The following is a 24,826-nucleotide window of genomic DNA, read 5'->3' as shown; positions in this document are numbered from 1 at the left end:
CGAAAGTCCACAGAGCTCTGTGCCCAGTAACTGCTCCCCATGCTACAGGCCTGTGTTCCAGAATCTAAGCTGTAATACAACAGTGTTTTGTTAATGGTTTGAGAGTGAAGGCGTTATTCCATGTCTTGCTCTGTTTACTCATGAGTGGAATGTAGCCATGAATGATGCTTGGCAGGCTCTGCAGATGGCTGGGAACAATAGCTCCTGGGGAGGTGTGAAATTCCCCGTTACTCTTAGCCATTTAAGTAGCCTAATTATTTCATTGCTGATCGTTTTATCAGAACCACTCCGCATCAGTTTCCTTACCTCACCATCTCTCTTTTGGCCATTTTTCAAGATTCAGCAAAATTGGTCTCATATCTCCACACCAACACTTGGATCCTTCCGTGCGAATTTGCAGTGCAGAATAGAAACAACTTGTGAATACAGTGCAAGCATCAGTACTCTTGATTGCAGACTGTTTATGTCACCTGTTTGCTCTCTGTGCCTTAGAGGACAAGGAGCAGGCAAGGTGCCTTTTCTGCTGCTTTTGGGTTCACTAGGCACCTAGAAGGTTAGTTTTGCTCTTGCAGGCTGGCATACAAGCTCCCAGCCTGAAGTTTGGCTGAGCTGAGCATGCAGCAAGATGCTTTCCTGAGTCAGTGCTGCAAGTGGTGGGAAGCATCTACAAGTTGGGTCGTTCCATCAGCAAGCTTAAAGAGTGCATTTCTAGAGATGCTGCTGATTTCAGTGTCACCTGAATTTAAGCAGTTGAAGTAATGCTGAGAACACAGGCTGGTACACAGAGCTCTTATAGGTTTTCATCTTGTGGTTGGGGTTAATGGTTTGTCCACAGTTTGTCCCCACAGTATTTGATTGCTGAAAGAACTGGTGGGATCAACTAGATTTTGGAGAGGTGCAATGTTAATATCTGTGCCCTAGAGCTTGAGAACAAAGCAGTCAGGCTGTGTCTGTTTCAGATCTTAAGCTTGTTTTCCATGTTGAACTTTTGTTTTAATTTACAGGTCAGACTCCTTTAGGGGATTTGTTGATTACTGCTTACAGAAAATACCTCAGGAAAGGCCATCATCAGCAGATCTACTACGGGTAAATTTTCAACTCTCTTTCAGAAATTTGGGGGGAAAAAAATGGTTTGTTTAACCCCAAGCCAATTCTAATGACGGTGCATAGTGATGGTGATATTTACCCTTTCCAAAACACTGTCGCTTTTGCTCTTGTCTGTATTGGAAGTGTTTTGGGTTTCATTTAAACTATCTTTGAAATGCTGAAGGATACATGTGCTTACTGGCCTGCTTGCCATGGGTTGAATCTGGAATTCTCTGTATACCTGCTGGAATAAGACTGCATTTACACATTGGTTGGACCTGATGTGTTCACTTGCTGTGAAGTGAAAGATTTGCAGAAGCCCTGTGCTTGGTGGTGGCACGAGGCTGAGTTTCTGCCTGTCCCTAAAGGTTGGGAATTCTTTGCCTTTTCTATGCATTCACCTTCCTAAAATCTCCCATCAAACTCTTACTAAGAGAAGCGTTATTTTTCTGGGTGCAATCTCAGTGAGGTTTAAGGCACTCTGTGGAATCAAGAAGAAAACCTGAAAAGCCATTTTAATTGCCACTCAAAGCCCAGACTTCACCATCCTCTGTGAGCTGCGTGGGCAAATCTTGGAAATACTTTGAGAATTATATTCCATGAGATCAGAGGATTAGGACCTTAATAAAGTTTGCAGATGGTGGCTGCTTATTTAAAGAAATGTGAGTGTTAAAGAGATGGGGTGACCAAAGCACGACTGATGCATGGGGTGCCCTGAAGTGGCACGTCTTGTCCTTTGCCAGTGTGATGCAGGAAGATTATCTCAACCTTTTCTCCTCATGTAATGGCAATTTCAGCGTGATTGGTTCTTTATCTGTCCATACCTTTCCAATCTATTTGCAGCTATCCTGCCCAGTGGCAGCTCAGCTCTTTGTTCTGATCATGTAAATCATTCCTTTGGGCTTTTCTGATCTTATCTGGGGGTTGGTTTTGTTTTGGGCAGGCATTTCTGGCACTAATGTGTCTGATGGCATGCTGCCCCAGGTGTGGTTGCATAGGAGAGGTTGGCCAGGCTGTGCTATGCTGCACCAGGGTGCCTTGGGCTGCGTTGGCCGCTGCCTTGTTCAGCGATCTCAGCACATTTATGGTTGGTGCCACCTGTCCATCTCTCATATTATTACTTAACAAACACATTCTGCATCTTTTTCTGTTGTGGATTTCCAACCGTTGCACTTTTCAACTTCTCTGTGCAGTGTTAAAAGTTAGGGTGAAAACAGCACTCACAGGTTAGGCCTAAGTTGACTTCCCTCCTCTTGTAAACAACCAAAAGTCACTTACATCCCTTCCATACTGAACCCAAACAGTTAGAACTTTTGTTTTGGGAAGTGCCTTGTGCAGGCTTGTCATTGCTGTGAGCATAGGGAGCAGGACCTGTGCTGGGATTGATGTGTCCTCAACTTGCCAGGGTCCTGGCAGGGAACCACGCACCCATCACTGTTTCTGAAGCCAGTGGCTTTCATTTCTCCCCAGACCATTTATTATTCCATAGGCAAAGCCTTTGGAATATTTAAGAGCAACCTTCCTTTCAGTGGTAGGGATGTGTGCAGTCCTGTCCAGCCCCTTCTCCATCAAGCTGCTGCTTTTTCTTTTAAGTGTTTCCTTTCTTTAACATTGATGAGTGGCCCTGCTATTCCTCTGGTTGCCGTGCGTAGCTGCTGGTGAGAACTGCATGGCATGCTGCTGTTCCACACCAGGTAAACAGGACTCAGTTTTTCCTTAAATATTTGAGCAGAGGAATTGTTAGCTCCTTAGGGTGTTTTGCTTAATTTCCACAGTAGGTTAGATTGCTGCTCTGTGTCTACCTGACAGCCTTTTCATGCTGATTTTTGTTCTAAGGCTACCATTCAGCCTTTGTTTTATGGCTTCTCTTGTTGCTTTTTCGGCTCAGTAAAATGCATTCTCATGGATATTTCTGAATCTTTTGGTTCTCAAAGTGAGAAATGGAAATCATGCAGTCGTTGCTGAATAGCTGGCTTTGCACTCGCTTCAGTCTTTGCTTTAAGCCTGGACCATATAGAATATTTAACCCTCACGCCTTCACTTTCCAGGTACAGGCTGACAGACGAGCTTGTTTTCGTTCTCTTCAGCACCCAGTGTGTTTCCCTGTCATCTGTTTGTGCCGTGCCACTTACCCAGCGTTTTGTTCTCTGGTTCTGCTTGCAGCACCCCGACAATCCCTTGACCAGCTAATAGGTTTATGCTGTGGGTTTCAGAGTGATTCATTCATGTGGATTGGCAGTCTTTCTGCTCTCTAGGAATAGCACAAGTTCATTGAAGGATATGATTTCACGAGTGCCGTACGTTGGAGTCTGTGCAAACAATTGGAGCTGAGGTGGCATTCTTCAATTATGTATATTCCATCGTTTTTCTTGGATTTTACACTTTCAGAGCAGTCCCCCAGATGTTCCCTCCCGCTGGAAGCATCTCCTCCCTAAAGCCTGTCAGATTATACATTCAACTGCTTCTTTTTGGGGGAGGGTTTTCTGCTGGCATACAGTAAACAGGAATAGAGCAAAATCTTTGCAGCCACGTTTTCCTAAAGGGATCTGAACGGTAAGAGGTGCTCAAGAATGCATTCTGTTTTACCGCCCTGGGCGAGAAAAGAGAGAATAAAACCCATCTGGCCAATATTTTCCCTTTCAAAATTAGAAGCAATGATCTAACCTGTTTTTAACACTCGTGTTACTTTGCTCAGCATGCACGGCGTTCCCACCATGGTTCTGGTGGTTACTCCTACAGCCAACTTGCTGCTCACCTTTGCATTAACCTCTTCCTCTTCTGCAGTCTGTTGGGTTTTCTCCTTGCAGTTTGAAGGAAGTGACCAAATGACATTCTTTCAGCCATCATTTCTTCCCAAGCTGTACAGCGCCTCGCAGAGCAGCACCTGCATCTCGTACGTCTAATTTAGACAGCTCTTTCATACAGCTGAGCACTTAGGGTCGTGTCCTCCTTATGCAGGTCTACTGGCTGGTTTGATTTTGTTCCTCTGCATCTGCCATAGAGTTTCTACGAGGCCCCATTCTTAATGTTTGTGTAGCTGTGAAGAACATGGCTTCCCATTCGGTATTTGCAGTGTTAAAGAACAAGTACACAGCGGATAGATAGGAAGAACTTGAGTTTGGGACTGTTGTCCCGTGTGCATTACTGCTTTCTAACGCAGTGAGATACAAATGGCTACTTTTTTCTAATCATAAATAAGCTGCAGATTGTCAGTTCTTACAGAGAAATGAGTGGTGTGGATCTGCACGGAGGAGCAGAAATGAATCGTTTTCTTCAGTTTGAAATAGTGAAATGAAATTTTTAGTTATAAGGAGTTGGTACTGAAGGGACTGGCATTCTCCATTAACAAAACTCAGATGCCTCCAGTTTGAATTCAATTAAAAACAAGACACAAGCCTGTGGCATGTTTCTTTCTTTGCTTATGTACAAATCATTAAAAGAAGATCTTCACACCCTTTCGACTTCTTTGTGTTCAAGACTTTTGCCTTAAGGAGGGCCGAGTTTTGCATGCCCGTTGCTGAGCTCCAGTTGGGTGTACTGGTCCTGGAGTCTGAGGGATGGCAGCGGCTGAGGCAGGGATGCACCTCCTGGTTGGCCAACTGTGGCTTAGGAGCTGGGGCTGGGCAGCCAGGTGTGACACTGCTGGGTGCTGCTTGGTGGGTGGGAGCCGGCTGCTGAGCTCACTAACAAAAATCCATTGTGGCACGTGCTGTGCAGGGCAGAAAACTTCTCTCCTATTCCCCCCTTGTTCATATTTCTACAAGTGATGTGAGTACTTCAGAGCTGTCTCCTGTGGCATGCATTAAGCAGCACAACCAGTGGTGGTGATCCCGTGTAGATTGTTGGCTGTCTGCCTTACTCAGAGGTTGGATCAGAAAGGCTTTCATACCCCACTGCCAGCTGTACAGTGCAGGAGAACATGGCTGATAAGTCAGAGATGAGCCTTTAATCACGTACTTAAAATCCATTAAACAATTTATTAAGTCTGCACTTAAAACCTGTGCTTCTTGTGCATCCTTTGCAGGAGTTGGCAAAAAAAGCTTTGACAATAAATAAGCCTTGCACTCATCTTCCTGGTTTGATTTGAATTGGAATAGGTCAGCTTCAGGGTAACTCTTGGCAGGTAATCTTGTGTAATCAGGATTGCTTCCTCTTTGTCCTGTATTCGTTTTGTTCATTCTGAAGACCTGTGCCTTTGCAAGGTTTGAAGTGGCACTGTGTTCACATTGAAGTGAAGGGGGTCAAGAAGGAGAGAAGGAGCTCTGTTAGCTGAGAGCCCAGGAAATCTGACCCTGGTTCCAAAAGTGAGTCCGAAGGGTCTCAGGCCTCCCCATCCACCACCCTGCATTTCCTGCCATTGATGCATTTGTGCACGTGAGTTCCCAGTAGCAAAGTGATTTTTGCCTCATTTCTCTGTACTTGATCATGTTCTGAAAGCAGTTCCTCCGACTTTGGAACAAAGCATTTTGCAGCCTACACTTTGAACCTCGTGGAGGGTAGAGCGATCCCCTGGGTTGTGTGCAGTAGTGCAATCCGTGCTGAGTGTGTTTAGAGCCTTTTGTGACAGGTATCACTAATTCCTGAGCTGCTGTTTCAGGCGACCCAAAGCAGTCTCTGTAGGTGGAACAGCCCGGTGTCACGTCTGAGATCAGATGTTTTGTTTTCTTGAATTCAGCACGATTTCGTTCGCCGAGATCGACCACCAAGAGTCCTCATAGACCTCATCCAAAGGACAAAAGATGCAGTACGAGAACTGGATAACCTTCAGTACAGGAAAATGAAGAAAATCCTTTTCCAAGAGACGCGGAACGGCCCTCTGACTGAGTCTCAAGAGGAGGAGGAGGTACTTTGGTTTCATTACCCTGTTTGCACTGTTCTCATAGATTTCAGGGCAAGTGAGATGTGTTCCTGTCTTCAAGGGGCAGAACGAGAGCATCCACAGCATGGATGTGATCCATCTAGTTGGAATACCAACTGAATACCAACTGAATCAGCAGGGCTAGGATAGGACGATGAGCATTGCCAGCCATTGCTCTGCCTTAGATGTGCACTTACTGGCAAAACAACTTTGGCTTTTTTAGACAGTTGCCTTTCTTCTGAAAACTTTGGGAAAGAAACTCATTTGGAGGGAGATCCTCTGTGATGAAAAAATAACCCACAGGCTGTGCAACGGAGAGCCTAGTGATGGTCTGAGCTTTTCATTCTCACAGCAAAATCAAGACTGCCTGATTAATGTTAATTTTTATTTTCAATTACCGTGGGCTCATTACTTTACAGTAAATTTATCATGAGCTGAAAAGCAAATCGCCAAATTAGTGAGACTTATTTTTTTTTAATTCTTTAGTATTAAAGAAAGATTAGAGATAAAATTCAGCTGCAGTTGAAATCTTGTAATAAACCACCCACTTCATCAGTGTGTGATAATTGACAGTAACTGTGGCTTAGAGAGGGAAACCAGTCATTTTTCAATTGATGAGATTAGGTGGAAATTAATGTCATTTGGTGTAGGCACTTGGCTAAATAAATCCGTGCCTGGTTCTCAAGCAGAAAAATCATAAGGAAATTGTTATATATTCCTTTTTCTTGCATTGTAGCAAGATCACGTGCAGTGAGATGCCAAAGTCTAACATATATTTGGGGACTTGGCTTTGAGGCTTGCATATGTCAAATACTCTTTTAAAACTAGTCTGATGCTTTGGTTTAAGCAGTGGGCAAGCCTGGGTGTCAAGTAGAAGAGTATAGAGGAAGAAGAGACTGATGCTTACATTGTCCTTCACTCTGGGGAAGGGGCAGCAGCAGATCCAAGCTCCACAGCTGAGGTGTGCTAGCACTGATTGAGATGCATCTTCCTCTGTTCTTCCTGTTCTCGTTCCTAAGGATAGAAAAGTGTGTCTCCAGGACCTAACACTTCTGATGAAGCTCACATCTGCATGTGCACAGCATGCTCTGCACTGGTTTTACCACTGAGCTTGCATACACCAAAGGAGGTCATGTTGCACGCACAGCAAGAGCAATGACTGAAGTAAAACACAGCACTTGCTTCAGTTTCTAAACTGGTTAACAGAAGCTGAGAATGCCACAAGTTGCTTCCTCTTTCTGCCCTAGAGTTTCTCAGTGCAAGGCATATTGCAAATCCCCTTTGTAACACTCCCAATAATACTAATGCTTTCCTCAGACCTTTTGCAAGGAAGTTGAGATTACCTGGGAAGTATTCAAGTCAGGAAGTCAGTGCTGAGGTTGCGTATGCAATCTCGTCTCTGCCCTTCTGTGTTTGTTAGTGTTTAGTATTATTTCTTAGTACTAGTACTATATGTGTTTATTAGTGAGACACATTCCCATGTTAGATGTTATTTCTGTGGCAACTTGGTGTGAACATCCTGGAAATGTTTTCGATTTCCCGTGTATTTTGGCTGCTGCTTTTATACAGGCTCTGAATGAACTGCTGATTGCTTAAAAATAATCACACAATCAAATACAAATCTGCCAAACTTCTTTCTTGCAGTTTCCAACAAAATGAGTTCGCTGTCAATTGATTTGAAGTGCGATTCTCCCCAAGCTCACTTTGGAGGCGAGAGGCAGCAGGGTGCAGTGCAGCCACTTGTGTGGGTGAATCAGAGCTGTCTGAGAGCAGGAGCTGGAGGCTCTGCAGAGCTCCCAGACCTCACTGTGAGCTCCTTGCAAGCATCTTCAGTCTCGTTAGTTTGTTACAACAGACTCTATAATTGTCTGAGTCAGTCCAGATTAAGCTCATGCTCTGGGATTACTGAGCTCATACGAAACCGAGAGAAGAAGATGCTACCTTCTGATGTTCCAGTGTAGAAGGAAAAACATGTCCTGTGTGAGGAATAATTATTTAAGTATGCTTAAGCAGATTACAATAGCTTTAATCACTATAATAATGCAGATTCTTCCGAGTCAGGTGTTTAAAGGTGAATGGAGATTACATAAGAATTTATCTTGGCTGAGAACGCAGGATAGGAGGCTTTATTAGCTGGAAAGAATAGAATTGCTGACTGTTAGGGACACAGAGGTTAAAACCACCAACCTATGAAGCACCTTGAGCTAGTTACCTCATCATAACAGGTGGATTCATCATCCTACATCTCTTCTGACTCACCAGATGTGATGTAGCATACCCAAACTCAGAATGTTGTTTCAATACAAACTTAAAAGTTTGTTCCTTCCTCAGCTGCAGGACTCCTTTCACCACCAATCCACTGTTCCAGGGTGTGTCCCATTCAAAGCAGAGCCCTGCCCAGACCTGCTGAGATGTGGAAAAAGCTGGCCTGGCTCCTGATGTGTGAGGATTGCAAGGGAAGAAGCAAAAGCTGACTGCCCTTTGTGCATTATTTCATAACCCATGCAGTTCTGAGAAGGGGAGCTGCCAAAATACTGTGCAAAAAGTCTTTAACTCAGCAGAGTTGCCTTTAAAACCAACCTTGGGCGCTGCAGTCACCTGTTGGGCAGGTGATCATCTGCAGTCTTTGTAACCGATGCCCCTTGTTTTGTAGGACAGTGAGCATGGATCAAACCTGAGTAGGAAGATGGACAGTCTGGGCAGCAACCATTCCATCCCAAGCATGTCTGTGAGCACGGGCAGTCAGAGCAGCAGTGTGAGCAGCATGCAGGAGGTCCTGGATGAGAGCAGCCCTGAACTGGTCATGATGCATAGTGACGAGAGCACAATTAATTCCACTTCCTCCGTTGTTCAGAAGAAGGTATGTCCTCTAGTGCTCTCCATAGCTTCCTGCCGTCCCTGCTATCGCTCACATTGGCTCTCCTGCATAGGGTCCCATGAGCAGTGTGCTGTGGTCTTGTGCTGAGCCATCTGCTGAGAGCAGGAGCTGGTGCTGGGCTTGCCAGAGTCAAGTTCTGTGTTTGTTCTGTAACGGCTGAGCTGTACGTAGAGGAGCTGCAAATAAAGAGACTGCTAACGAAGGGTAGTGCTGTCAGTGGCTAGGCAGGGCTCCTGCAGACTTACTGCATGCCTCCTCACCCAGCCCTGCATGTGCACCCCTTCATCTCTGCTTTGTGACATCAGTCCTCGTCTCCTTGTGTATGACTGTACTGTGTTATATGGGATGGTGACAAGTGGTCACAGCAGCTGTGCTAACCGTTTACCAGTCACAGTGTATGATTAAAATCTGCTTGCACTTGGATTTCCCTCATGAGAAGTGGAAGTGTGCAGAACATTGGACCCTTCCCACGAGGTATGTTATGAGTCAAATTCCACTCTATGCTTTTCTGCTCTTTTGCTGCATGTTGTGATCCATTGCCTTTTTGTTTTCTTAGTGCTAGATAGCAGACTGAAGTTGTCCTGCCCTATCTAACTCAGCATCTAATCTGATATTGGCCAAACTGAAATTATTTTGGCCACAGTAGTGTTGTTTACTAGTGGGCAGTCAGATGTAGGTTTTGTGTGATGTCTTTTTCAAAGAGTTTTCAATGCATTTATGTGCTTTTTGCCAACAGAGCTGAAGCATTACAGCAGCACTGAGAGCATGAATTTCTCCTTTGTAGCATTACGACAAAGCCTAGTTTTAACTAAGTGTTTTGTAGGCAAGTTCCTTCCTCCTGAAATGCAATATTTGTGTGATTGAACATGGAAGCGTTTGTAAAAGGAAGCTCTCAAGTCATTTTGTCTCCAATAAAAGGTTGCCTTATACATTTAGGTGTACTGGAAGATAAGTTGGGCCTGTTTCAGGGGGTTACATTTGCAATGGCACCTTTAAGAAGATAGGTATGAAAAGCCACTCCAGGGAGCCTTCATGAGTGAAGAGTGGCCTAACTAATTTTCTGTTCTGGGGGATTCTAGTTAAAGCTTTTCTTCATTTTCTGTACATTTCAGGAATGTGTATTTTGATTTCATGTTGCCAAGTGGTTGTATTTATGTATGTGTTAAAACAGAGAGATTTGAGAGATTGATTTGCACAATAATACGTTGTAATATTACTGATGGATTGGTGTCGTTGCAGCTGATGAAAACAAAGTGTGAACCACTTCCATCAGATCTAAATTGCTTGTGTTAAAGGAGCACAGTGCTGTTGGCTTTAATATGGTTATTCCATTTTGTACTGAAAGGGAGGGAGCATCCTCTCAGTCCCATGGTTGCACACTGTACATAGGACTTGCACTGTGAACAAACACAATTTCAACACCAGCTGGGTGTTTTGTTGCATGGTATGGAAAAACAGGATTGCTTACATACCTTTCAGGGAAGGAGTATGAAAGAACTCACCTGTGGGTCACCTCCAGCTTATGTTTTAGGGAAATTTCAGAAGCACAAACATCAGAGCTTTGCTGATGGTCCTTATGAAGCTGTTAACAACGGGCACCTTGCACAGGTGCAGATGTCAGCACAGTTGGCAGATGTTACCTTCTGCTGTACACGTGCATTAAGTGCATTTGGAATATGTGTGGCAGGACGTTACCACGTTGAAAATACAGTTTTAATTGAATATATGTCTTTTTTAGATTACCTTACCTTGAGGAATGCAACTTTAAATGGAAAACTGCTTTGTCTGTGCATTATGTATATAGTAATACCTGTGTAAATACTATAATTGCAACAGGGCATTTGCTGGGGCTTACACACACGTACATCCCATTCTGTTTTCAAGGTAAAATTCCTTATTTGGGGAAAAACCCCTTCGATCTGTACTTGCTCTAACTACTTCTGTAACCTGGTGAGTGGATGCACACACACTGTGTTTTGTTCTACCAGGTGAGAAGCAGGGGTGCTGAGTTCAGTTATGCTCCCAGAGCCTTATCTCAAACAAAATCCAGAGAACCAGAGGGGTTCAAGCTTAAATTAAGCTTTTGGTTTGCATTTAACCAGCCTTTAAAGGCTAAAAAAGAAAATACAGATGAACACGATTAGCCAGCTGTCTGCCTTACGCGGGCATGGGGTCATGTGCTGGATTGTTTTGACATGGGTCAAATCAGGATGCTCGGTAAAATTATGGTGTTCCACAAATGTGTTAATTAACGACCTCCAGATGTACCAGACTGTGTGCACATGCCCACAATGGCTGCACTGCCTGAGCTGTTTGTGTGGCTCAGAGCTCAAAGTGTCAGAGGCCTTTGGATTTCATTGCACCACAGCCCCAGCGTGTTCAGGTGAGACCCACTAACTATATGGCAGCTCTGGGTAGCCAAGATGCCACTGTGCACCAAGCAGTACCCAAGGATTTGGGATGGATCCTCCATGAGAAGAGGACACATCCTCACTCCTTCCACCAGGCAGAACCTTTGGGGCAGCGCTTTGCTCTCTGCCTTTCTGAGCTTCTGCTTGGAACGAAGGTTGCTCCTATTTGTCAGCAGAGTGAAACCCGTAGATTGGAAGAAAAATGCCTTGGAAAGAAGAAAATAATGACAGCCATCCCTAACTGACCATGTCACTCTTTATGTCATTGAGTTTGTAGTTGTATCCTAAATTGCTGGGGGGAAAAAAAAAATTCTGTTAATGTCTGCTAGTTGTGCTGCAAGTCCTGCGTCCTCCCTTTCTGGAATCTTAGGCCTTCCTTGGAATCCAAGGCTTTCCTCAGTAGTGTCCCCTCATCAAAGCAGTTTCTATACAGGATTTTCAGATATCCAGCTGGGATGGGCTGTTTTACTAGGAGCATTGCAGGCAGTGGTGACCCTGTGTGTACCTTCTGGTCATGCAGGTCAGGGACACGGAGCCTCTTGATGCTTAAACCTCTCTGCAGATGATTGAGGCGTTTAGCACCATGTATTAAAATGAACGATGGCGCTCCTTTGAATCCTTAGAAGTTAAGGATTTGCTGCAGCTGTATGTAGTGCTCTGCAGTTGTGTGCAAGTCCTTTCTGTGGCTCAGAAATTCCCTCTCCTGTTTGCCCAGGAGATTGGAAGTCCTCCTCAAGTGGAGGTTCCTCGTGTACGAAGCCTTTGTGAAGGTATCTGTGGTGTGCAGAACTGAAGGTGCAACACACAGGCCAACGGTCCTGGGGAGCAAGTTTGGTTGTTTCTGCTTCAGGCTGTTCTGATGTGATCAGTTTGATGTTGGGGAGGTTATTTCTGAATCAGCTGTGAAGACAGTGGGACTCCTTTCTCTGTGTTTTGCACTCATGTTGGATGCTTTGCCGGTGCAAGAGCTTCAACGCAGTTCTATACTGAAAGGAATGTAAACACCAAATGCAATTTATAGATCTGTCTCCCCAGTTTTGTTGTGATTAAAATCTGAGGCAAAATTCTCATTGATTCATCAGTAGGGAAAAAATCAACTCCAATGTACCTACTGAGTTTTCTATTTGCTTCTGTAGCTTGCTTGTTCTGAGCAAGTGTTCTGTTCACAGAGCAGGCTTCATTACAGAAATGGTTCTGTTCTCATGGAATCACTGAATCACGGAACTTTTTGAGGTGGAAGGGGCCCTTAAAGGCCATCTAATCCAACTCCCCTGCAATGCACAGGGACACCCACAGCTGATCAGGTGCTCAGAGCCCCATCCAACTCACCTTGGGTGTCTGCAGGGACAGGGCACTGTGGTGTCACTCAAAACAACCCACATCTTGAAGCAAACACAAATGATCTGGTTGGTGTAATTAGAAGGGGCCTACTCAGAACGTCCATAACACAACTTGAAAGCAAAAGCCGTGGCAGGTGAGTTAGGTAGATGTTCTGGTGTAGGGGCAGAATTGTAAAAACTGCTGTTCTGTGAGGAAGATGAAAAAGACGTCTTATGGTGGAACCAGCATGGGGCTCTGGAGGTAAAATTGAGGTTCTCACTCCAGGGACTGACCATCTGGGTTTGAGCAGTGATTTGCTGCTTTCTTGGTTGAAATCTTTGCATTCACCCTTGCATGTTAACGTAATGGAGAGAAGGGAGACAGCTGAGCGATATATGCTACAGGAGACCTTAGGAACCTGTGTTGCTTCAGACATGGATGTGTAACCATGAGTAAGATTTGCCCTGTTGCCACCTCAGTTCTGTGGCTCTACTAGAGCTCTTGTAGCTCTTGTGTTCTTAGAATCATAGAACTAAGGTTGGAAAAGACTGCTAAGATCTTTCCCAACCTTCTGCATCTCTTCAGTCCTTTGTGGTTAAGACATCTAAATCTTGTACAGAATCTTTAGGACAGGATTTTTATTTAGCTTTATTGAGCATACAGGTAACTCCAGTGTCAGTTTGCAGTTGCTGTCTCTGTTCCCTTTGCCCTGGCCTACTTCAGAACCATGTGTGCACATGAAGCAATGCTTGCAGGAGCCCTGAGAGCCCTGGGTCAGCCAGGTCCATCCCTGCAGGGCTCAGCTGAACTGCTGGGGCTGCAGGCTCCCAACGTGGCAGCAGGAATATCAAACCAAGAGGTGATATTAGCAGCCAGTCAGCCTCAAATACAGTCCTGGGATTGTGTTTCAGTCCTTACACCTTCTTGCTAGAAGAGATTGTGGCAGAGCTGTAGGAGCCCGTGGCATTGGTACCCTTCCAGTGAACCCGTGAGTCTCAACTGAGTGATGCTGTTGAAGTATAAATGTTTAATTGCTGCTTTTTTTGGTCTGACTGTAACAGTCTCAGACTTAGCTTCCTCATCACAACGTGGAAGCACCCTCTCTGTCATTTTGAACTTGCACAGATTGAAAATCTAAGATCTGCCCCATTGCCAGTAATGGACCTTCTGTAATGCTGTCTCCTCCTGCTGAGGATGTGCAACAAAAAGCCCCGTGTAAGGATAACAAAAGAAAATGCAATTGCCCTCTGCATCGATTCACTAGTGCTATGGAAGGGATGTCCCTGTAGCTAGAAGAGCTGCTATAGCTGTGGTGCAGTGGTGGTCTCAGCCATTGCTCTCCACGCCAAGGCAAGGGAAGGTTGTGTGGGGCTCAAAGTGAAGGGCTGGAGAAAAGGAGTCTGTTTTAAACATTTAAAATCAATGTGTGGTTTGGTTCTTTACATCAGCGCTTCTCTACCTGTTGGCTTTTTGCTGGAAAGCATATATATACAGTGATAGGGTGGGAGGTGATGGCCTCAAGTTGCACCAGGGGAGGGGCAGGGTGGTTGTTAGGAACAATTTCTTCTCTGAGAGTGGTGATGCATTGGCAGAGGTTGCCCAGGGAGCTGGAGGTCATCGTCCCTGGAGGTGTTCAAGGAAAGGACAGCTATTGCACTGAGTGACGTGGCCTAGAGCAGTCACAGGCATGGGTTGGGGTTGGACCTTAGTGATCTTTCCAACCTTAACAGTTCTATGATCCTACGAAAGTGGTTGAATTTGTGCCGGTCCAATCTAGGAGTGGCAGAGCACCAGGGAAAGAAACCTCTGGTGTGGGAGAGAAGTGCCATGGGGAAAGGGCCACTGTGCATGGGCTGCTTGGTGGTGGTACGGCGGGCAGCAGAGATGTGTGGTCGCCCACAGACACCTGCACAACCCACGGGTGATTGCTGTGCTCCATACAGAGGATACATGCCTCTACTGTAGGGCTGTAGAAGTGGGCAGCGCCTTCCTTTGCACCCATGCCAGCTAGAAACCTGATTGTCATTCAGGAAGACTCCCAAGTTGGTCATGGCCATACCGAACCTGTGCTGGTGACCCAGCTGGTGCTGGTAGCTGTGGGCACATCCTGCAGGCACAAGGGCTGCTGGCTGCCACCTTTCTGTGTTCATGGCTGTTTGCCAGCAAGCCAAGGGGGAAGCTGCACGGGAAAAGCATTTGTGCTAAAACCTGTGAGCTGTTGCTTTAAAGGGGGGGAAAAAGGAGAGAAAAAAAAAAAAGAAAAAAAAAATTAGAAGGAAAAAAAAAAAATCCTTTGTGGGCTGTGGAGAGAAAGTGCTAGAAGCGTGCGGGATCATGACTGGAAAGCAGGATCCCTGAGTGGCGGCGGGATGCGGGAGCAGGCAGCGGGCGCGGGACACAGCCCCGAGCTGCCGGGGGAATGAATGAATGAGGCGGCCGAGAGCCATCGAGATGGGAGTCACGTTTCTCCAGGGATCGCTGGGCTGCGGTGCTTTCGGCCAAGCTTTTTGAAGAGCTCCGGTCACTCGGCAGCGCTTCTTCTTTTTTTTTTTTTTTAAATTTTGTAATGTGGGGGTTTTAAAAAAAAAAAAAAAAAAAGCACAAAAAAAAAAAAAAATCCCTGGCAGGGATTGAGGAGGCATCCCGCTAGCGATCAGCTGACACGGCGAGCCGGAGCTGCAATGTGTTGCTTATTCATTTCGTACCGTGGGAGCTGCAGGGGCTAGCAGAGAGCTAAACTATGCATTTCAAACAGCCGTGCTTGTGCAGAGAGAGGGCTGAGAGAGAGGCAGCCGCCGAGGAAAGAGCACAGCTGGACTTTCTCCTTGTTTTTATCCATTTCTGCAGGATCATGTATTTATAAGGGATGAGGTGGGCCACAGGGATCGCAGGCCTGAGGTGCGGCCTACCCAGTCGGTGCAGAATCAGGCCCTCCACTACCGGAACCGAGAGCGCTTTGCCACGATCAAATCAGCATCTTTGGTAAGCAGCCCCTTCCTCTGCTCCACTGCATCTCCCTGTCTCTCCGGGAAGGGGTCAAGAATCCTTTTTCTTCTTATTATTCTTGTTTTTTGTTTTTCCTCTCTTTAATTTTTATTTCTTTTTTTTTTTTTTTCCTTTCTGTTGGCATAGCAACTCGGTGCTGCACCGGGTGGTGTTCTGGCTGTGTGTGTGAATGGGGAAGTGTCGAATGCATGGAATGCCTGTGCTTTCACGCTGCATATCTTTTCAGCAGATGTGGAATCAGCCACGTTTGTGGGTGAAGCTCACATCGTCTCAGGTTATTTTTCCCTTTTTCCCACCCGTCTCCTTTGTTAGAGCCGTTCATGTTAACGAATGTGCTTATTTGCATGTGCACAAACCGCGGCTGGGTGTGCTTGCGTGGAATACGTTTGGATGCCGTGGAAATGCAGATGGGTTGGGAACAATAAGATTGCCGTTTGCAGGGCGAGCTGCTGAAATATATTTTTTCTTCCTCATTCATTCATTCATTCATTTATCTCAGGCAGCAGCGCGGTGACCGCATCTCGCGGGCAGCATCGCCGGGCTGCAGCAGCTTACAAAGAGCAGGGGGATGGGGCGAACCCAGATTTGTACTATTGCAAATGGGATTTCTGTGGACGCCTTTGTAGTAGCGAGAGGGGTGTGTGCTGCCGGAGTTACAGCCGCGCCTCCCGCCCGGCCCCGCACGGCTGCGGGCACCGGAGGGCTCACGGGTGGGAGAGAGGGGCAGGGAGAGGGCTGGGAGGCACAGGGACACGGAGTGGGACGTGTTGCAGCCCCACGGCGTTGGAGGTCACATGGATGGAGCTCTGGGAAGTGCCGCCGCTCGGCCTGGCACTTGCTGGGTGTTATGACATCATCCCGGACCAACCCGAAATTACAACAGCGAGCCCTCCCCTTCTGCCTTCGCCCCGGCTGAATGGTTTTTTCTCCCTTCAGCACCACCATTTCTTGTTTCCCCCCCTGCACAGCTCCCAGTCTCTCTGTGTGCAGGAGGCAGCGGTGTGTCTGCGACCACAGCTGGAGCCTCTCAAGCGAGAGAAACAGCAGCGGCCACATTTTTTTTTTCTGTACGGTGGTTGCTGCCGTTGTTACAACCCACAGTGACGCCGTGGCTGTCAGACCCGCCACCAGACGCTTTGCAGGCTGAAATCTGGGGCAGGGCATCCGAGTTCCATCTTCTGCAGGGGCATTCCTGTAACGGCACCCGAGTGCTCCCTGGGGCTGAGCGCCTGCTCCCCCCGCTGCTCTCCTCCCCCTTACCAAAGGAGTGACCTAGAAATGTGAGGGATGGAGGTTCACGCTGCACACCTGCCACATGTGGCAGCTCTGCTCTCCTGCAGACCTTGCAGGCCTTGCACATTTGTATTTCATGTGTGCACACAGCACGGTGCCGACACCATTGCGTGTAGGAGACAGTTATATTGGCAGGAAGGAAGAAGCCATCAATGTCTCGAGCAACACCATCCAAACAGATACCTGGTGTGATGGGCAGATGGGTGTGTGTGTTGAACACGTGTGTGATCTCTTACTCCACATGTGTCCTGCAGAGTCCATAACTCCTCTCTTCCTCAAATGTGTCATCCCTGGACTATCCGGGTGGCTCCCAATGGCAAAGTGTTGCTGGGAGCTTGGTGGCAGATGTTGGCACAAGAATACAGGCTGTGAGGTCCTCCCAGTCCTCAGAGCTCTGGGGAAGGCAGCAGTGCCCCAAGGCAGCTCCTTGTTCCCCATGGCAGCCTTTTGTGGGGCTGCAGCTCACCTGGTCACTTGGCTGCCCTAAATCCCTCTGTTTCACTTACCAAATGACTATTAGGATGAAATTAATAGTGGGTAAAAAAGGTGCTGAGCTTTCTGGGCAGCTGTTCTTCGTCTTGTTTTCTGTGGAATGCGCTCAGTGTGGCTTGCAGTGCTGCACTGAAGTGAACTCCATGCACAGCATCCTCTGGGACATGGGGCAGTCCTGCTGTCAGCTGGCTGTTATCCTCAGGCTGATGGAGCAGCAGGTGGCTCTGTGTGTCATGTGAAGCTTTGTTGTCCCCATCACATGTGTACCTGCCCCCTTCCCAGCACTGAGAGAGCTTCCCCAAACCATCACTGGCTATTACGGGGTTATTACCATGTCCTTAGGTTGCATGGTGTGGGTGTAATTTCATCATGCTTGCAGCAGAAATGTCTCACTTAATTTCAACGTGTGTAGAGCTGGGCTTTCCATTTTTACCTCTGTGTGCTCCAAAATGGAAACCTAGAAGAAATTCCAAGTTGAAACCAATGCCCCAGAACAGGAAGAGTGCCGGTACAGGTGCTGGGTTTTGAGGTGCTGCTGTGGCTGCCAATGCACTACACTCTTCTCTTTATCTCTGTGTGTTACCTCTGGATGGAGGGGACCAGTGGGTGGCCCAGTGTTGGTACTGCTTTGGCCAAGAGAAAACTCACACCTGCCCCTTGTCTCCTTCTTCAATATCTGTGGGCAAGATTTTATATAAACAATCAAGGGAGCCAGCATGCTTTGGTAGTTCCCTCATTGCTGCTGACGGTCAGTTGGCTCCTCAGCGGTTTAACACTGCTTTTTGGGCACTGAGAGGCACATAGCCTCCACTGCAGGGAATCGGGAGCATCAGAAAATGGGAGTTTTGAGCCCAAACTCACTGTAGCAGGGTGGTATTTGGGTGTAAAAACATTGCTGACCAGCACCTCAAACAGGAGAGGAGGGCAGCACTGCAGGGGGAAGGAAAGCAGTGAACCCAGGGCTGCTGGGCTGTGCCTGCGGGCAGACCCACGCTCCCATGGCACCCATAGGTCAGGCTGTGGATGTACCTTTTATACCTTTCCAGACTGTCACTGATGCTTTGATATTACTTGTATATAACGTATGCATATAAAAATTACTTAAAATAATAATAAATAAATGAAAAGGACAAACAGGGTTCAGAAAGCTGAAGGAGTGCTCCTGCCTTTTGAAACAAACTCTTACCTTTGTGCTGAATTCAGGCAGCAGTTTTAATGGTCACTCTGGACCATCTTCAGTCACTGCGAATGCCGATCTCAGCCTTGAAGCTGGGAAAGCTGTGTTGAAAAAGAAGGCTGGGTGTTCTGCATGCTGATAAGACTGCACATCAACATCTTCCAGTGAAAGGTGTATTTTTAAATACGTGCAGCGAGGCACTGATTTGCATTTCTGGGTCATGCTTGACCCTTTAACTCTCTATCACTTCTTGCATTTCCTCGATAGCTGCTGTCGTAGCTTTCAAATGAATCAAGTGAAATGATGTAACAGTGGGGATGCTGTCGGAGGCCTTGGCATTCTCTTCGAAATGGAAATGCCAGCAGAAGTGTTCCGTGATCTCATCCTGAGTCTGTGAAGCCAAATGCCTGGGTACATGGGAGCAGCCTCTGGATGTGACCATCCAAGTGCACCGACTCCTGGTGCATTTACACAGTGCCTGTTGTCTTCAACCTTCTTCTGCTGCACAGTGACGTTTTACTCCAGGTGTTGGATTTCTCATCAGCTCATCTGGCTGCTGTCTATTGAGGTCTTTGCCCTAAAATGCTGCACTTGTTTTTTCTCATCTCAAAGTTCTCAGTGGGAGAAGGGCTGCTGGTGGATGGCGTTTTGCTCAGTCCTCTGCCTCCGTCCAGCAAGGAAGACACGGTGTTTCGAGAGGTGAAAATACTTCTTTTTAGGAGAAAACTCGGTGTCTCATCTGAGCAATGCGATGAGATGAAGAAGGATCTCTAAAGAAGTGCCATTTTGGAGGAGTTGTGAGCCCAGCTTCCTTACGTAAAGCTGAAAATCTTGGAGAGTGAATAAGAGTAACTTTGGATTTTATGTGAAGAGTGAACTGTGTGTGAGAGTAGGTTGGAGAAGGCATCTGTCTGTCTCAGTTCTGTGTATGCCAAGGATGCAGAGAGATAAGAAACTGAGAAAATGTCACACCTTAATGGAAGCTGCTCTGTTTTATGCAGAGCTTTGGTTCTGCTGATGACCGGACTGATTGCGCCGTGCTTTGAGCGGGGCTTCAGGAAACCACAGTTTTCTGCTTTAAAGAGTGCTGACATTTTCTGGCTAGGTAAAGAACAAACTTGGTGATAAGCATTTCCTGTGTCATCTTTTTTCCCATCATAACCTATGGAGCTACTTTTACGAAATACTTTATAACTGATTTTCAGCTCTGTGTTTCTTAGACTCTTGCAGTCTGCTTTGGCACTGAGCATTCCCATGGCTGCAGGCAGTGCCCATCCAGGCACATCCTTGGCTCCTGCCTGGGGGTCGCCACATGTGCCAGGCCCCAGCCAAGCCTGCTTACTGGAAGTCTTACCTTAGAATTGCTCAGGTTGGAAAAGCCTTTAAAGATCATCAAGTCCAACCATGATCTGACCACATGACCTTAACTCTAACAACCCTCCTCTAAATCACATCCCTGAGCACCGCATCCAAACAGTTTTTAAACACATCCAGGCTGGTGACTCAACCACCTGCCTTGGGAGCCTATTCCAGTGCTTAACAACCCCTTCTGCTAAGAAGTTTTTCCTGATATCCAACCTAAGCTTACCTTGCTTAACATAGCAAACAGCATACATGTGAAATGCTGGATTCTTGTCTACATGTTGGCTACATCTGTCTCTTATCATTAGCAGGTCTGATTTCTTAGAGAAGCTCTACTCCAGTTTCATGTGTTTAGTCCAGCCAATTTGAAAATAACATCCCCAAATTCCTTGGGGAGGATACGATCTGTGCATCAGCACTTCCTGTGGTTGATGTTTGGCTTTGCCAGTGTGGTGCTGGAGTGCAGTATGGCACAGGGCTCGTTCTGTGTTTTCTCTGCACAGATGTTTGCTTTCTCTCTACAGTTGCCTTTATCATAGAATGGCTTGGATTGGAAGGGACCTCAAGGATCATCAAGCTCCAACCTGCTTTAGGAAGGGTGCAGGGGAAACAGGCCTTCCGTTTCCTTGGCTCAGTCCTCTCATGACATGTTTCTGCTCCAGGACTGGCCATTATTGTCTTGGATGGCGACTCCTTGCTGTAAATTGCTGTCAATCCATTTGAGGGTAAAGGCCATGCAAGGCTCTTCCTGACCTCTTCACGCTCCTCCCTGGTGTTGGTGACACAGTGATGGTGCTGCCGAACTCGCTGGTTGATGTCAGAGCTTAGCAACTGCTGCAGTTACAGTCCTGCAGAACTGCTTGGTTGGCTCTCAGGAAAGCAGCTGCTCTCCTTCCGTTGGCTTCAGCCTTCTCAGGTCTGTGTGTACATCCCATGCCAGGCCTGAACTTATCTTAAAGATCTCTGAAAAATGACCTTCAAATGACAGCAGTGCTGTGGTAGGTGCCAGTTCTTCCTCTTGGCTGCCTATGGAGAAATTCTCCAGGAAGGCTGCACTCCTGCAGGCTGCAGGAAGGGCTGTTGGTTCATAAGGCTCCAATAGGGCTGAACTCTGCTGCTTTGGGTCGGGTGTGAAGGAGACATCCCCTCTTACTTACCTCTACCTGTATGCTGAGAGGGTTTTGGGGTTGTCCTATAAAAGATGAGCAGATCATTACACGTGAAGTTCCTGAGTCTGTATTCTCAATTAAAAAAAAAACAATCTTGGACACTTTTCATCTTTTAAAATGGAAGCATTACCATCCGTGTTTTCTTCTGAAAAATTTTGGCTCGACTTCCTGGGGTTTTTTTTCTGCCTTTCACAGGGATGCACTTAGGCATGGAAATGAATGTGGAACTTGTGAGTTTGTTTCAGCTGAGCGGGGTTTAAAATCTGCTTAGACCATCTGATCAATCTTGTCAAGAGCACACAGTTCCAGAACAGCGTTCCCTTGTTAGAAAACTTTCAATTCTGGTAGGGAATGAGCTCAGTCTTGAATTTTAAGAAGCAATTTTGAAGGAGGTGGCTCATAGCAGGAAATAGGTGTTGAGGGACCGTGCGGGGAGCTTCCAAGGATGGGGGCGAGTTCCTTATAGCAGTGCCATCTTGTAAGTCCAAGTAACCTTTGGGATTTGAAGCCTGTCTCCAAGGAAGGTTGTACAGCAGGCACCTTTGTTTGCAGACCTCCTCCAGTATTGCCCACAGTGATGTGCAACCTGTTTTCTTTCTTCCGAATGTGGTGTTTTCGGCTGTGGCAGTGGAGATGCCACATAGAATGCTTGGGAAGGTGGGGGAGGATTGAGGAGGGAAAAACCTTTTGACCCGAGTTGTAGAGTTAGAAACCAGCACCCTTTGAAACCTGGAGCGGCGCTCCCTGCAAGTCGACCTCCAAGAGTTGACGTGCAGCAAAGCGCAGTGTTCTTTACAGGTAAGCAGTTCATGAGGAGGCAGTCAAGAAGGGCCACGTAGCATTTCTTTCCCATTTGCTGACCTCAGGTTACAAGGCAGATCCATGAGCATGAGCAGGAGAACGAGTTGCGGGAACAGATGTCAGGATATAAGCGGATGCGGCGCCAGCACCAGAAGCAGCTGATCGCCCTGGAAAACAAGTTGAAGGCCGAGATGGACGAGCACCGCCTCAAGCTGCAGAAGGAGGTGGAGACACATGCCAACAACTCGTCCATTGAGCTGGAGAAGCTGGCCAAGAAGCAAGTGGCTGTGATGGAGAAGGAGGTGAGTGCCGGCGCGGGCTCCCCAGGCGGGTGAGGTGACTGAGAAGGGCGTACAGCTCTGAAGGGAAAGGCAGTGGAAGTAGTGCTTGAAACCCATGTTTGTGAGCAGCTGGTATGGTTACTGTCTGGAGCTGCCTTGGTCAGTTACTGGAACAGCTTCACAGCCACACATGGAGTGCTGGTGGACGGCATTGGCATCAAGCAGTGATGACTGCTGGCTGGGGGACACCTGTGGGCACCTGGCAGGGGGTTCTCCTAGTGGCTGTGGCAGCTGCAAAGCTGTAACCTGGCAGCCTGCTGTCAGTCTGTATAAAGTCAACCCGTTATTCCGTACAGTTAGTGGACTTTGACCCTCTGAGGTGGCTCTGGTGGAGAGAAAAGAAAGGAAGGCTCTTAAATGTGTGTGGGCATTCTGTTTTCTTATTTACGTGGGAGCAGATTTCATTTGGCCAAATATTCATGGCTTTGTCTTACATGTGATGGGAGAATGACAGACCAAAAATGCATAGAGAAAACTGATTTGTGCTGGATTCTGGATTCAGTGCTTGCACCTTCACCCCTATTTTTTTTCTCTTTCTCTGTGCCTTGCAGGCAAAGACAGCTGCAGCAGATGAAAAGAAATTCCAGCAACAGATTTTGGCTCAGCAAAAGAAAGACCTGGCGACCTTTTTAGAAAGTCAGAAGAAACAATACAAGCTTTGCAAGGAAAAGATTAAAGAGGCAAGCTGCTGTCATTTTCAGGGCTGAAGGGGTGTGGAATGAACATGAACTAGACTTTCCTTTTGATTAACCTGGGCCAGCCCAGGGGTTTAGGATGCCATCATACATGGAAGCAAATTTAGACTCCTAGCAAGTAAACTGTCAGGAGCTGGGGTCATCTGGCAGCATTTCTAGAATAATCTTGAAGCATGCTGGAGGAGCCTGCATGATATGTCATGGAGTGGAATCTCTGAAGCTCAGGATCATGAGGGGAAACAGCAATTCACAGAGAATTCTTCTTCTTCCTTTTCCTCATCTGTTTTCCCCACAGAGTAAGCAATCGGAGCAGTGATCTAGATGTCACTTGAATAAAAGCCTTGGGATTATTTACATGAACTGGAGAAAAAGACATCAGTAACTTAGTGTTCAGCCAGTGGCTGTCACAAACTGTCCCCAGCAAAATCATTTGTAGTTAAGAAGGTAGGGGGGATAAAGGGTATAGCAATTGATTCAACAGATTTGAGCTTCAGTCCCATTGAAACGAGGGAAACTTAAGTCCAGGCTGGACTCCTTTGTAAAGCTGGTACAGGGAGCCAAGGATTCAGATCCCTTTCCTGGACAGACAGACCTCCCCTGCAGTTGTGTTTTCTGCATTCTCATTGCTGCACTGTGCAGACCTTAAGCTGTTTGTTCTTACTGGGCATTTTTCCCTGCTCCTCTTGGAGGTAGCAGTGCAGCTCTAGAGGTGACAGAGATGGCAGAGCTGGGTGACAGCCTGGGCTCTGCATTTGTTGCCCTTGCATGAACTGAATGGTGGAGGAGTGCCCAGTGACTGATGGTTCTCCAGGTTCTGTGTCACAGTGATGCTAAAAGGAGCCTTGTTTTTGACTCTGTGCGTGCAGGAAATGAACGAGGACCACAGCACACCGAAGAAAGAGAAGCAGGAAAGAATATCCAAACACAAAGAGAACCTGCAGCACACACAGGCTGAAGAGGAGGCCCATCTTCTCAGCCAGCAGAGACTCTACTACGACAAAAACTGCCGTTTCTTCAAGAGAAAAACGATGATCAAGAGGCACGAGTTGGAGCAGCAGAACATTCGGGAAGTATGGCACTCTTCAGTTGCTTTCCTACACAGTTCTTGAAATTGTACCTTTGTGTCTGTAAAGCAGCTTTGTGATATTAGATCTCTGTGTTTTCAGTTGCCAAACAGAACTGAGAAAAGTGTAGGAAATGTGTTTGGGAAACCTGTTTTCTGTACAGAAATGTAGTTGGCGCTCACACCAAGGCACCTCCCAGGCTGCTTCTATTTATTAATGGAAGAGGGTGGCATAAGTGGCTTGCAGAAAGAAACATGTGAGCCACCCACTCTGGGCCTGAGGGATTGATCTGAGCTCCTGCCCCCTAGGCTTGTTGGGGGAGGGCTTCATTCACAGCACAGCCCATGCTGAGCATCACAGCCAGCTGTAGGATAGGAGGGCTGGAAGGGCATCGTATGAGGAGCTCTGCTTGTTGGCTGAAGTAAACATATGTTTAAAACATGTAATGAAACAGTAATAACTTCAGCCTTTCAGGCTGCTGGGAGTTAAATACCGCTTTGGAAAAGGAATTGTTGCTCCTAGATTTTTTTTTATATATCTATTTTTCAGTATAGCATGTGAAATCTTGACAGAGCATTACTTGTAGGGAAGGACTGTGAGATGGGAAGGTGCTTCAGCAAAGGCTGAGATTGAGCAAGTGGTCAACCTGTTCTGATATCCACACATTCATTCTGCTGCCATCAGATTCCCCACACACTTAACTGATGAGCTCAAATTCACTGGATCAGGAGCTTGAATTTAAACAACTCTTTTAAAATGTTGGTTGTTTTTTTACCTTTGATGTTTCAGGTAAGCAAGAGGTTGTTTTTGTGCGAGTGGAAAAGCGTGAGGCCTGCAGTGCTTTCATTTGTTCACACTGGACTTGAAACCAGG

At 46.7% G+C, this 24,826-nt stretch overlaps 1 protein-coding gene across 1 annotated transcript in view; it reads left to right on the top strand.

Moving 5' to 3' along the window:
* TAOK3 (TAO kinase 3) overlaps positions 1-24,826 on the top strand; it is a 32,498-nt gene that overhangs the window by 4,007 nt on the left and 3,665 nt on the right. Inside the window, exons 4-9 of the mRNA XM_042828727.1 lie at positions 1,005-1,086; positions 5,762-5,929; positions 15,401-15,535; positions 21,919-22,155; positions 22,746-22,874; positions 23,756-23,959. Of these exons, the coding sequence (XP_042684661.1) occupies positions 1,005-1,086; positions 5,762-5,929; positions 15,401-15,535; positions 21,919-22,155; positions 22,746-22,874; positions 23,756-23,959 (955 nt within the window). The remainder of the gene's footprint in view (positions 1-1,004; positions 1,087-5,761; positions 5,930-15,400; positions 15,536-21,918; positions 22,156-22,745; positions 22,875-23,755; positions 23,960-24,826) is intronic.

The sequence above is a fragment of the Centrocercus urophasianus genome, unplaced genomic scaffold, assembly GCF_019232065.1.
Source record: "Centrocercus urophasianus isolate 14NV4802_14NV808 unplaced genomic scaffold, USGS_Curo_1.0 seq_30, whole genome shotgun sequence".
Classification (NCBI taxonomy): Eukaryota; Metazoa; Chordata; class Aves; order Galliformes; family Phasianidae; genus Centrocercus; species Centrocercus urophasianus.
This window is presented reverse-complemented; position numbering and strand designations above follow the sequence as displayed.